This window comes from Austrofundulus limnaeus, unplaced genomic scaffold, assembly GCF_001266775.1.
Source record: "Austrofundulus limnaeus strain Quisiro unplaced genomic scaffold, Austrofundulus_limnaeus-1.0 Scaffold37, whole genome shotgun sequence".
NCBI classification, from domain to species: domain Eukaryota; kingdom Metazoa; phylum Chordata; class Actinopteri; order Cyprinodontiformes; family Rivulidae; genus Austrofundulus; species Austrofundulus limnaeus.
The window spans coordinates 2551888-2564488 of record NW_013952439.1 but is presented as its reverse complement, the minus strand read 5'-3'; the positions used below and the strand labels follow the sequence as shown (position 1 = coordinate 2564488).

The window sequence follows — 12601 nt, the reverse complement described above, 5'->3', positions numbered from 1 at the left end:
ATTAGCACCTCTAGTAATATATTTACTGAGAAAAATGGTGACATGTTCAATACTTATTTTACCCGTTGTATATTAGGGGTGCAACAATACACGTCCCCATATCGAACCGTTCAATACAGTGCTTTAGGTTCAATACACACTTGTATCGAACAATGCAGATTTTTTAAATTTATTTTATCAACTTGTCTTCTGAAGATGCTCTGTGTTGAAGGATCAGTGGATCTGTGTTCAGCTACTCCACCTAGGCTGCACAGATGAGCGCAGATCCACTGAGAAACTTGCTGTTTCAGCAACATTTTATTTAAAAACTGTACTTTTGAGGTTAAACAAATGTTCATAATTAATTTCAATAAGTTACAAGTTAAAAAGGGCATGGAAATTTCTATTTTTTGTATCGAAAAATATCGATTTATGAAATTTGAATATTGAATCGAACCGAATCGTGAATTTTCTGTATCGTTGCACGTGTTTTTTCATAAGCTTTTGAAAGTGATTACAGGATTGCACAGCTTGCTTTTGTTGTGTCTGCATCCATTGTAGAGGAGAGTGCTTTGTGTGTTGTGTATAATAAAATTAAGAGCCTAACAGTCTTTGTGGAAACACGTTTCCGGTTGTTTTTCATGCCAGAGTTTTAAACTAAAATTGTTTTATTTTGAAAAAGGATGGACAATACAAAATCAAAGAGATAGACATGAGCAAAAACATTATGTTTTGCCTTAGGTGGAAGCGGTGATGGCTACCGGAGTGATAAAGATCCGTCCTCTCAACTGCCTCGCGCAGTGTTTAATCTGTGACTAGAGTCCCACAGTTAGTCCCACATGAGGGAAAATACCAAGTAATTTGTACAGCACTATGCAATTAGCCAGTTCCTGCCTGCTGTGAAAAAAATAAAATAAAATAAAGATACAAATATTTCTCTTGYGGCTCTGAAATAAACTGTCAAACAATCCCAACACTTTCCCACATGACATATTTTCCTTATTTGCTAATGTATTCTTTTATCTACGGGTGCTACGTGCAAGCCGAGTGAACTATCCACTGAGACTGCCTCTGACTGATGTTTTATTGTTGAAAACATCTGGCAGTGCTCTGCAATGAACATTTACACTGACTCACAGGAGCTATTGCTGAGGTGGAAATGAGCCGTACGTAATCAAAATGATACAGTGGCACAATACATGGGAAATAAATGACCCAGCTGCTGGGGGCAATGAATCAACAGCTACTGGACTCACCAGCTGCAGTGTCATCATTACCATGATAAAACCCACCGGATTAGGCGGCAGAACATACTGGTAATGTGCCCAATTCATAGCCCCTCCATTCGCAGTTCGCATTTGAATAACCTCGATGCACCACATCGACGAGGTGCTTTTGTGTATTTTCATGAAAAAAATACAGTAACCTCTTGGTATTCATAATAAAAAAGTTATCTTCATTGAACATTCGCCTTTCCATAAAAAAGCCAAAGTTGTTTCTTGTTTCTGTAGCTTTAAAAAGTGGATTTGAGTAAATCAGCAAAAGCTTACAGTAATTAAAAGAAAACAAGAAAGGGCAACCAGGAGATAAACATAATAATATGGGGTTTATTGACACACTGGCCTGAATGCCTTTATATCATTTTAACAAATTCTAAAGTTTTTAGTGATCATTCACCACATTATCCACCGTCACCAGCAAAAATGAGTGATAAAGTTTTTTATCCATGTCTATGTTTGTGTTTATCTACTTGTATTTGTTACCTTTTTAAGACTGTTTTATGTATACACAACTGCCTTGTCAGCACCACAAGTCCAGTTCTAATATTATGGAACTCCATTTTTGGGTTGAAGGCTAAGTTTAAGCTCACGGTGTGAATTGAGTTTAGGTTAGGTTTGGGGTAAGTGGTCAAGGTTAGACTATGGAAATGACTGGAAATGAATGAAAGTCAAACAGTCCTAGTTAGGACTGGGTGCTGTAACTGAAACTTGTAAAATGACTATTTGAAATGAGGACCAGAAGAAAAACAGCTGACTAATACTGCCAATTTCCTCTCGAGCTGCTGTGCTCATTTTCTCCTTTCAACCCACGTCGTTTTTTAAGCAACGATGAGGCGTTGTGACAAAACATYACACTGCTACAGCAAATGTTACTCATCAAGTTGTTGCTAGCTTACCAAAAGACTGAGTGAGTTAGTTGATGCCAAAKACCTTTCTTAGCTGGGCTTTGAGAGTTTGAACAGCAAAAGAATTGCCCTGCCTACATCCCCCAGAATYCCATGGTTCTTGATTGGATTTCAGTGAAATTATCAACATTCTATATGACGTAGTTTCTATTGATATTGATTGAATATCTATTGCAATTTGTTATTGATTTATTGCCCAGCCCTAGTCCTAATAAGACAGAAATGCAACAAATAGCTGTTGGACTCCACACAAGAAAAAAGTCCTATGAAGATGACGCAAGAAAAAAAAGTTATTTTCTTACAGTGCAGGATTTTTTTAAAATTTTCCCCTTCTTACAGAGTATGTAGCAGCCTGTAGTTTAACAGCTTTCCTTCAAGGAATTCTAGTTTTTTTAAATCTTATTTAATGTTTCTTCCAGCCGTTGTCATTGAAGCAGACACTATAAGACAGTGTGAGATGGATTTTCCAATATGTCTGATTCACTTTCTGACGTGCATCTTCGGCCTTCGCAGCTCTGTTTATTTTGTGCAGTTTTTGCATAAATTCATGCATTGCTCATTACTCCCAGCATATTTCCCTGCATGCATCTTCGCTTCCATCTTCATCACATTGCTGAATAAGTTGGAGGGAACTTCTGCCAAGACAGACTTCTTCCTCAATGACAGCAGGCTGGGTGAAGGAGCAATTAGTGTCACCTGAAAGCATTCCTCTCAGGGATGGCTGGGCCTCGTGAAAACTCATCTCTGCGCAGCCCAGACACCCCTAAAGAGCTCATCAAGATCAAGCCGGCTATCTTGATGTCCTGGCTTACTGGCCCACATCGCAGCGTGATGAAGGTTTCCTTTTGCCTCATTTCAAGTTGATTAAAGGCAGCCAGCCTGTCCTGGTTTCCATCAGTCTGTCAGGAGTGACACTTCTGCTGTGTCCGGTGGCATTCATGCATTGTCGCAGAGCTCCTTGGGGATGTGGAGTGAAAAAGAATCATCAAATTCATTAGTGCATTTTGCAAAAAAAAAATGCTGGATTTAGAAAAGTGTTGACACTTGTTATTGTTGGAAATAAACTGCTTTCTTGTGTTCCTTTCAGTTGATGAGCACTCTGGAAGCCACCAAACGCCAACAAAAACTAATTTAATTCCCTCGCTCATCAGCCACCCCCTGGCCAGGGTCAACGCCTTGAGCGTTTTGCTTCTTTTGTAAGAAATACTGGAATTAAAATGAGAGCCAAAGGATCAATACGGCAATTCAGCCAGCACGGAGAGAGACCTGTGTGTCAAGTATTGGTGCTGCTTATTAACATGACTATTGATTGGAGTTAGAGGAGCGTGGTCGCAGAGGCAGCATCAAACACCAATCGTTAACCCTAAAGTCAGGATTAGCTGTAAACACTTGGCATGCTCTGTAACGTCTCCATCCTTAGAGGGGCAGTTCATTGATGATTCTCCACAAAACAAAAAGAAAAATAAAAAATCCTTCCTAACTTGTAAATGTTGCACAGATAAGCTACCAAGCTATTTCTTTTTTCTTTTGTTGTTTTTTTCTTTACTTTGTGAAACTCATACACTCAGAGACTATTTTTTTCACAAAAACTCAAAACTGTTGTTTGAATTTGTTATTAACTCCAACTAATGGAGCAACACCATGTTGTGATACCACACATGTCACTCTCAGAGTTATGTTTTGTGAATAACTCAAGTATAATTGCAGCTCAGTATCTGTTATAATGACAGTGTTATAGCTGTTTTTGTTTTAGTTAATAGATTTGCTGTGGCGACTATTTTGAATTAGACTGGCTCCAACAGTTAATTAATTATAGATATACACCTATTGATGATCTCCTGAACATTTCAATACAATCCATTCAGTTGTTTGTGAGATATTTTTGAACCCGACAGATAACATACACATAATTGTATTTCTAGCTTTGTGTGGGCTTGCATTGACTTCCAATAATTTATAAAACCAGACGCTTTACCGTAAATCTAACCCAAACCTAAATCATACCTTAACCCTGAAACTAACGGTTAACCCACAAACAGGGTTTTCTATTGTGAGCCATGCAAAATGTCCATAMAAGTAATGTATAAAACGTGTCCACACGACCAATAGCAAGACATATACACACATGGACAAAAACATTATCATCCACAGCCTTAGCTTTTTTATATTAGGCAATATCTATGCAGCAGCCTTTTTTCTGTGTTTTATAACAACTTTTCTATTCTCGTCATTTTATCTAATGTAGTCCAAATAAAATTTTTGAATTTGGTATATTTCACTTGTTTAATAACTGAGTCACTCATAGGATTCCTATTACCATTTCACCTAGCTGGGATACATTTAATGAGCAGGATACCCCGTAATGCTCAGCAAATGTGTAGCTGGAAAATAAGAGAATATATTTAAATGTAATAATATATTTTCTAGTATAAAATCTTCACCCATCATTTTATTGACTGATGTCGCTGTGAGCCTCTCAGATGGGAGCGGTGCTGTAATCAGCCTTAGTATAAGTGTGAAAAGCCCTTTGCTGACTTTCTATCTCCACAGCTTCCTACCACATTACAACAATCAGGATGTTCTTTAAACGGGCCAATCAAAAGTGTGCAGATGCTCACAGGGAAACTTGTTGGGACTGAAGCAGGTAGATCAGTGAGAAGGGAAGATGCAGAATTCAGAGCAGATGGCCTGGAAAAAGCTGATAGCTAGCTTACCTAACAAGATTTATTTGATCAAAAAAGAAAAAAAAAAAGCTCCAAAACAGATTGAAAGCACTTTAATGCCACAGCACAGTTCCAGAAAACCTCCATCTGGCTTGCACCAAAACCTTGACGCAAAAATGACTGGCGGATGTAGGAATGTGATGTGCTGTGCTTTAGGTAACARCAATTGACTAGTCAAAACACTTCCTTTTATATTTACTCTGTGGAAAAACACATTCAAGGAAAAGTCAAATGTTAAGGTGAGGTTCTTTGAAACAAATAATAACTTACCTGTTGACGATAGTTCCTAGAATGACCTCAGTTTGGAGTTAATTTTGACCTAACTAACAAGTTGTTTGTTCAAAAAGAGTTAAAACTAAACTGAATCATTGCTGTCCTAAAGCAACTCCAATCACAAAAAAACGTGGACGTTGTTCATGCAAATGTTATTCTATTCCACTGTCAACAGTTATGCAATAAATTATCCCAGCAGAAATATTATGATTTTATTTGTTAATGTGCCCCGGGTTTCAACACACTTGCTGCAGTTGTTGCTTCTGCTTATTGTCATTGCATAAAAAAGTAATTAAAAGTGAATAAAAATATTTGCAAACACCGTTTTTGACTTTTTTGAAAATAAAGTTTGTTAGACAACAGCAATCCACTATGTTCTTATTTGAATTTATTAGTACTGTCAAAGGTAAACTTTATTTCTCCATGAAAAAAAATCTTAACTGACACCTTTATTTTGTGAACGCTACAGAGCTTGTCATTAAATGAAATAATTTACYTTTTGTTGAAAGAGTTGTTTTACATGACCATTTAAGTATCAGTTTACATACAAACTAATTAACAAAAATCAAAGGTTAGTAAATGTAAAGGCTACTTTTTTATTTAAGCATGTATGAGGATGTGGGAAATAAAATGAACAGGAACCTTTAAATGAGCCTTCTTTTTTTCATTTATTACTGTAACCACTGTTGCTTTTAAAGAAATTCATCATCTCTAGTCTTGACATAATAGCTGGGAAATGTCACACAAAAATCTATAGTTTGTATCTCAAAGTTAAATGATCTGTAGGAATCCCCTACAGTGATAAATACACCAGGTGTAATTAATTTATTTACTAAATGCGGAGTAAACTAAAAAGATGGTGTTTTWAAAAAATGCTTCGACGGTTTACTATGTTATTTATCTCTGTGATGAAAGTTGTGATATATCAGCCTCTTAATATTTCCACAATTATTCTGCAAATAAATCTCAATGCGGTCAGAATCAGCAGCTGGGGTAATGCATTATAAGCTGTTAGAGGGGATGAACAGTAAGGCTCAGGGCAGTAAATTCTCCAGATACATTTTTCACCCTGCTTCCTTCTCCCACAAGCTGCCAGACTGCTAAAAATAGTGTAGACTAAATACAGGAAAGGTCTTATCATGTTTTTTGGGGCCTGTACTTTTGATTGCCCACAGAAGGGTCTTTGTTTACTGAAAGTGACACAGTCCCTTTTGGTAAAGAGTGTTTGACTAAACTGTTAGTACAAAGCAAAATCAACAAATACGTCTTTCGGTCCTCGTCCTCATTCGTCCTCCAGATTATCCCTTTAATTTAATTAGGATGCTCTGCCCTTGCAAACTGCCGGACTGTCAGCTATAATGAAAACTCCGTTCCATAACGYAGGCTGGCTGCCAAACTACGAACATGCACTTCAACCATAATGTCTCTCCTACAGCTCATCAACTCAGACTTGTCAGTGAAATGTCAGCCCGTGGTTGGCATACCAAGACCAAGGGAATTGATTGGGTTTGAGGAATCATTGCAAGACTGGCAACCAGGAGAATCCAGTTWGGATTTTCCTTTAAAATATTACATTTGTTTATTGTTTATTTCTTTTTTMAAGTTTTAATTTATTGAAGTTGTTACTTTCATTTTTATTTTTTTAATGTTTACCCTTTGTTAGTACAAGAAATTACTGTATAAAGTATTGTATAAAGTAAGAGAGCTCTGTAAATGTTGTATACTGTGATGGTTGTTCCACACTTGACTTATTGTGTTGAATTGTTGAGGGAAAGCATGTGAAACAATTATAAAACCTATTTTTGTTTTACAGAAAAGAGCTGTAAGAATTATCACTAGAAAACCACCAGCACCACATAAAGCAACCCAAGACCTGGCCAGATGATGCATGCCATCTTAAAAACAGTGCCATTATTGCCAGACCTGGCCCACATCTGGTTGACAAACCACTTGCCATGRTAACAGTCAGCCAGAGGTGCCAGCTTGACACCAMATATGSRCCACACCTGTTTGCTATGTTGGAGGGTTCAATCATTCTCTACAGARGGAAAGAAGAATTGCAGCAGCTCAAAATAGCATATCTGTCATAAGCTGTAATTTAAAACCAATCAAAATCTATAAAGTTTTTATTTGGAAAAGAAAGTCTGAAGACAATGCACAGGTGTAATTTGCAGGGGATTATGGGGGGTTATGACCCCCACAATAACTTGATCAAGTCAAAATAACCCACCCAATAAAATGACATCATTTACTCAAACACAAAATAAATTAACTGGTTAAGTAGACAGATGCAACTCTCTTGTTGTCTTTAGGWAACTTTAACCTGAATTAAAAAATTATGATSTCAAATATGTACATTTAAGCACAATTGCTAAAAYTGACATGCAAAATTTTAGAACAAAACCCCCCAATGACAGACCTYAAGTTGTGCACTTGAGACAACGTTATTTCACATCACTGCTAAGTGCTAATCTGCATATGCTCAAATCTGTGAATTTGGATTTTTTGTTTTAATTCTCTCACACCTCTGATCCCAAGGTAAAACATAAGGTAAATTCAGTTTCTCTGTCTTCACTGAGTGTATGTGTTATTTTCCCGGTAACAAAGACCTTGGCTCATCATTTGCATAGTTTGCTATCAAATAACTTTCCTCTTTGAATGTGGTGAGAAAAGGACACAGTGGCCCCCATCTATCTGSAAAGTACTGCAATGAATTGCTTCCTCATGGGTTTTCATCCAGCCTGGTTGCAGTTTTAAAAGTTACAAAAGAAATGTTTCACCAAATGCACTGGAGAAGCCGCGAAAGCTGAGAGCTGATACATCAAATACATGTGAATGTGCGAGTGTGCTCGCAGGTGAGTGTGTGCCTTTTCTTATAAGTGGTTCAAGATTTACTTAAGTTACCCAGAGGAAGTCTTCAGAGGAAAGCACACTCTCAAACATATACTCTGTCAAGACTTATCTTAGCCTTCCAGAGGCAGCAAGACAAAGCTCACACATTTTAAAGTCTCCAGTGGTAAATGAGGCGTTTGAGGAATTGCAAATGCCGGGGAACACGCTCACACTGACAGTTAATTTTTATAACCTTTTGTGTAGAGACTTACCGAGCAAACATTCAACCTTAGACAAAACCCCCCACCCCCATCTCTTGTGCCCTCATCCACCCACTCACCCCAGTAATTCACTGCCTGTCTTTATCAAAGGACAAAAGACCAGAAAAATCCTGCTTCAGCTGCAGCCAAAGAATGTCAGAATTGTTCACTCATTAAATGAAACATTCTGCTGGAACATAATGTTACTTTAATAGGTGTTGTCTGAAGCGCCAAATAGGGAAGTTCATGTTAAAACTGGCATCAATACTTTACATTAACAYCAGTAAATAATGGTTTGTTTTGTTTTTAGTTGCCATAGCTCTTACCCCTCTGTTTTATTGAGCTGAAGAGCTGTTTTGGAATTTTTATCTTTATTTATTTATTAAAATTTTGGTGGGTTTAACATCCTTCAGGTGCATCTTTATTTTTGGCATGTCTCTCAGCTCTCTGTCAGTAGCTTTTGCCGTTACTGACAGCTTGTTTAGAGTTTAAAAAACAAACTGCTCCCGACCTGCCATGCAATAAACAGGAGAACAAGCTTGCTACTAACTGGTGAACATGGAGATTTTCAACGATTTCCTTTTGGCTGATGCATACCAAAGTAAAAGTACAGAAACATTATTTTGTAAACAACAAAAAATGTTCCACATTGACTGTGAGCCTCAGAATATGCTTGTTGTTGCTTCTCTTTGGGTAGTGACTTGATGCATGTTTAAAGAAGCACTTTAATTTTACCAAACTGACAAAGCATGGTTTAAAATAACAATGAGTATGTTATACTAACCTGAACCTCAATGCCATACCCCAGGTAGACAGTAATCAAGTAGCTGCACTCCACACCAGAGTCAAGTGGTTGTAGGATTTCAATGTTACCTTCCGACTCAGTGAAATTCATTCCACATGGCTCTGTGGGAGAGAGCAAAAATAAAAGTGATTTCCTTTTTCCCCAGACCGTTGATCTTTCTGACAGCCCACCTGTGTCTCCCTGCCCCCAAAACCCCTGCAACTATCTCTGCAGATATCCTCTTTGATACCGCTTATCTGGGCCCTCAGCCCTCTGTGACCAGTGGAAAGGACAGGCAGGACACATCAGGGGGAAAAAAATCTGATTGTTTTTGACACATGAGCAACTCTGTTATTCCCAGCGGATTGGAGGGGGGTGTATGTCCAGAATGCAAAATGAACAGACATGATGTTGTTGACCTGATGCTTAATTTTGAGTCCACTGGGATGCATCTGTTAATGATACTCCTAGTTCTTACTTTTTTTTTTCAGGGAAAAAATACAGACATGAGATATAGATGCTATTTGTGGCACAAAGTCATTTGAATGTTCTGCTGCATGAATATCAAAAGGAAAAAGAAATGAACACACTCACCTGTCGTTTGCATGGTGGTAGCCATGATGACAGTTGTTGATTCTGTACTGGTACCTTCTTCCTGAGAGGATGAAGGAGACTTRGAGAGTAGATGATCAGAGCTGCTTTTGTTTTTCACTGTGGTTTCCTTTGCTTGTCGTTTTTCCATCATTGCTGAGATGGGTACAAAAGTGGCATCCATAGGTAAACCCCTGCCTTGTGAGGAAAAGGAAGCCACTGGATTGCCTCTACTATATGGCATCACTTGAGTAGTGAGGGAGTCTGTTGTTGGCTCCACTCTGTCAGACACCTTGGCCTTCTCTTTGGTTGACTTCTTCTGAGGAACAGAGACAGGTGGTGCAGGTGTTGTGGGAGAAAACATGGTCAGCTGGGAGGTGGCAGCTGCCGTGGCGGTCGTGGCAATGTCTGAGAAGGCTGGGGCATCCTCATGGGGCACAATTTGTGTAACAGCATCTCCTGCATTTGGAACAGCCACAGAGCCTGGCATGGTGGGATGCGCAGCTACAGAGCCATCTTTCCAAAAGAAATGTTGGTCACCCTGGAAGTCCCTTGTAAGAAGATGCTCGTGGAGGAGMAGGCCCTTTAGGATGGGCTGGTGGTTGGGCATGTTCATCGGTGAGACAGTGGTGACAGAATGGGCTTCACTTTCCGAGTCATGTGTTGGGATGTGTGTGAAAAGGTCTCTGTCTTGGTCTAGGGCCTTCTTACTGATGCTGTGCATTTCCCTTGGACCTGAGACAAAAATAGAATAAGACAAACAATTACATTACTAAAATACTGTATGCTATAGTTTTCCATCCATCCATTGTTTTTTACCCGGTTTTACTTTTTCAGGTCACAATAGCTTATCTCCAGTTGTCCTTTTATGAGAAGTGGGGTACACCTTGGACTGGCCGCAAGTCCATCAAAGGTACACAGAGACAACCTCATTTACAGCAATTGTCACTTGCTGGCCCATTATACTCAATTTGAAGCCAAACAGTCAATGCATGATCCCGTGGTTGGTTAACGTTTGTTTTCAGACACACCTTTCATATTCCTAAGACACACTGTGCTGAGCTAGTGGGAAACCCCATCCAACTATGATATGCATGACTGCACAGGGTTTCTTCTCCGTGGAGTCTACACTCTGGAAAAAATCTAATAAAACAATCCCCAATATCCTACTGTTATTTTGTCCACAAATCTGTCCCAGTTGAAGCCCCGAAGTTTTTGGCAGACAGATTCCTCCATGGTCAGTGTCTGTTTTATCTCTATCCATGAGTTTTTGGCCTTTTGACTATCTATATAAATGTTTGCTTCTGGGTACGACAGTCAGATTCTGGAACCAAGTAGTTGCAGAAAGGCAGAGCCCGAGAGCTTTGAGTGTAAACAAACACTCCCATAAATTTCTGACCAGTCACACAGTAATTTCTTATGTAGAGAGAGGTGAAAAGCTCTCCCGGTGGTTGTGACAAGAAGGGGTGAATAACTTAAAGCTGCAAACAAAATGATGCAATTTCCGTCACACAACTACAATAATAAGAGCTGATTTTGGCAGTTCAGATGGAGTAGGCATATACTCACACCTGGGGACAATTTAGAGCTACTAAGTAACTTAACATGTATGTTTTTGTCCATAGGAGAAAACCAGAATACCTAAAAAAATACATGCACACCAAGACCAGGATYGAAACTCCACCCAGAAAGTCCAGAAAATGACCTTTCAGCTGTGAGGTAATAGATCTAACCACTGGGCCACCGTGGCACCCTCATTGTAGAACAAAACTTCTGCAAGCTTATTTGCTAGAAAATCATGGTTAATGAAGTGAAATGCTATCCTTATGTGCAAGTCTTCTGCACAAATTTGTTGTTTTTTTATGCCAGTGGGGATCAAATTCCATTTTAACCATATAATGTTTTACCYTTTATATCATYTTGCTATATTAAAACAACTCRGTGAATTTTTGAAAGTTGCCTTTTWTAAATGCTCCAGTTCACAAAGTGCAATCTTTCATATTGTGTGACAGACTATGTCTGAATATGTACACTTTTTAAGTCTTATTTGATAAAGTACAAAGTTTTCTTTTTTYGCATTTGACATGCTAAACTATACATTTTAATTTATTTATCATAAAGGCCACATTTTCAAGGGTTCTGTACCTGAATAACACTGGCAGTGGTGCATAGCAACTTACAGAAAGCCAGTTCTTTAGGACTAAATTGAACAGTAACAGCCTGCAGGCAGCGGTGTTGTAGAATGGAAAACCACTCAGATGAAATGGTCSATTTATTTATTAGACTGAAAAAAATGCACTTACCAACACAATATAAAGGGCTTGATAACACTAGTGCATTAAAACAGATAAGCAAACAAAACTGATTTACACAATTATTTCATTAAACAACCTAAGAGTGTAAGATGCAAAACAATCATACAGTTGCAGTCAAAGGTTTACATACATAGGCAAGAATGTCTTTATCAATTTTAGATGTTAAAGGATTCGTTTAAATCATTTTTCCTGAGTGAAATTATTTTCCAACATACAACTTCAATGATTTTTAAAAGATTTGGCCAGACGAGTGTGAATTTATTGTGTTTTAAATTCAATCCACAAAGGATTAAAATTATCTATGCAGGCTCATATAAACACATTCATTCATGTTAGAGAATGCATTTTAACTGGAAAACGCCAAGGCTTTGATAGGCTTCTTGTTTGTGATCATGACTGACTGCAGCTTGTGGACTTTGCCAGGTCAATAAAAATATTTCTTTGACAGCATCATCTGTCACCCTCAGATGAAAGGAAATTGGTTAGGATGTTCAGGAACAACCCAGGCCTGCCGTGAACTAAAAACTAATGGAACATAAGTCAGTTCTATACGTCATGGAGTAAGATTCATCTTGATGAACAATTTACCTTGTAAAGAAAAAGAAAAAAACACATACACACATACACACACACACACACACACACACACACACACACAC

General features: G+C 38.3%; 1 protein-coding gene across 2 annotated transcripts in view; it reads right to left on the bottom strand.

The window, feature by feature from the left end:
• Positions 1-12601, bottom strand: part of LOC106516448 (seizure protein 6 homolog) — a 126172-nt gene that overhangs the window by 46990 nt on the left and 66581 nt on the right. For both annotated transcript variants that reach the window (XM_014006819.1, XM_014006820.1), the window contains exons 2-3: positions 9631-10362; positions 9037-9158 (exon numbers count right to left, since the gene is read on the bottom strand). In XM_014006819.1, the coding sequence (XP_013862273.1) occupies positions 9037-9158; positions 9631-10362 (854 nt within the window). The remainder of the gene's footprint in view (positions 1-9036; positions 9159-9630; positions 10363-12601) is intronic.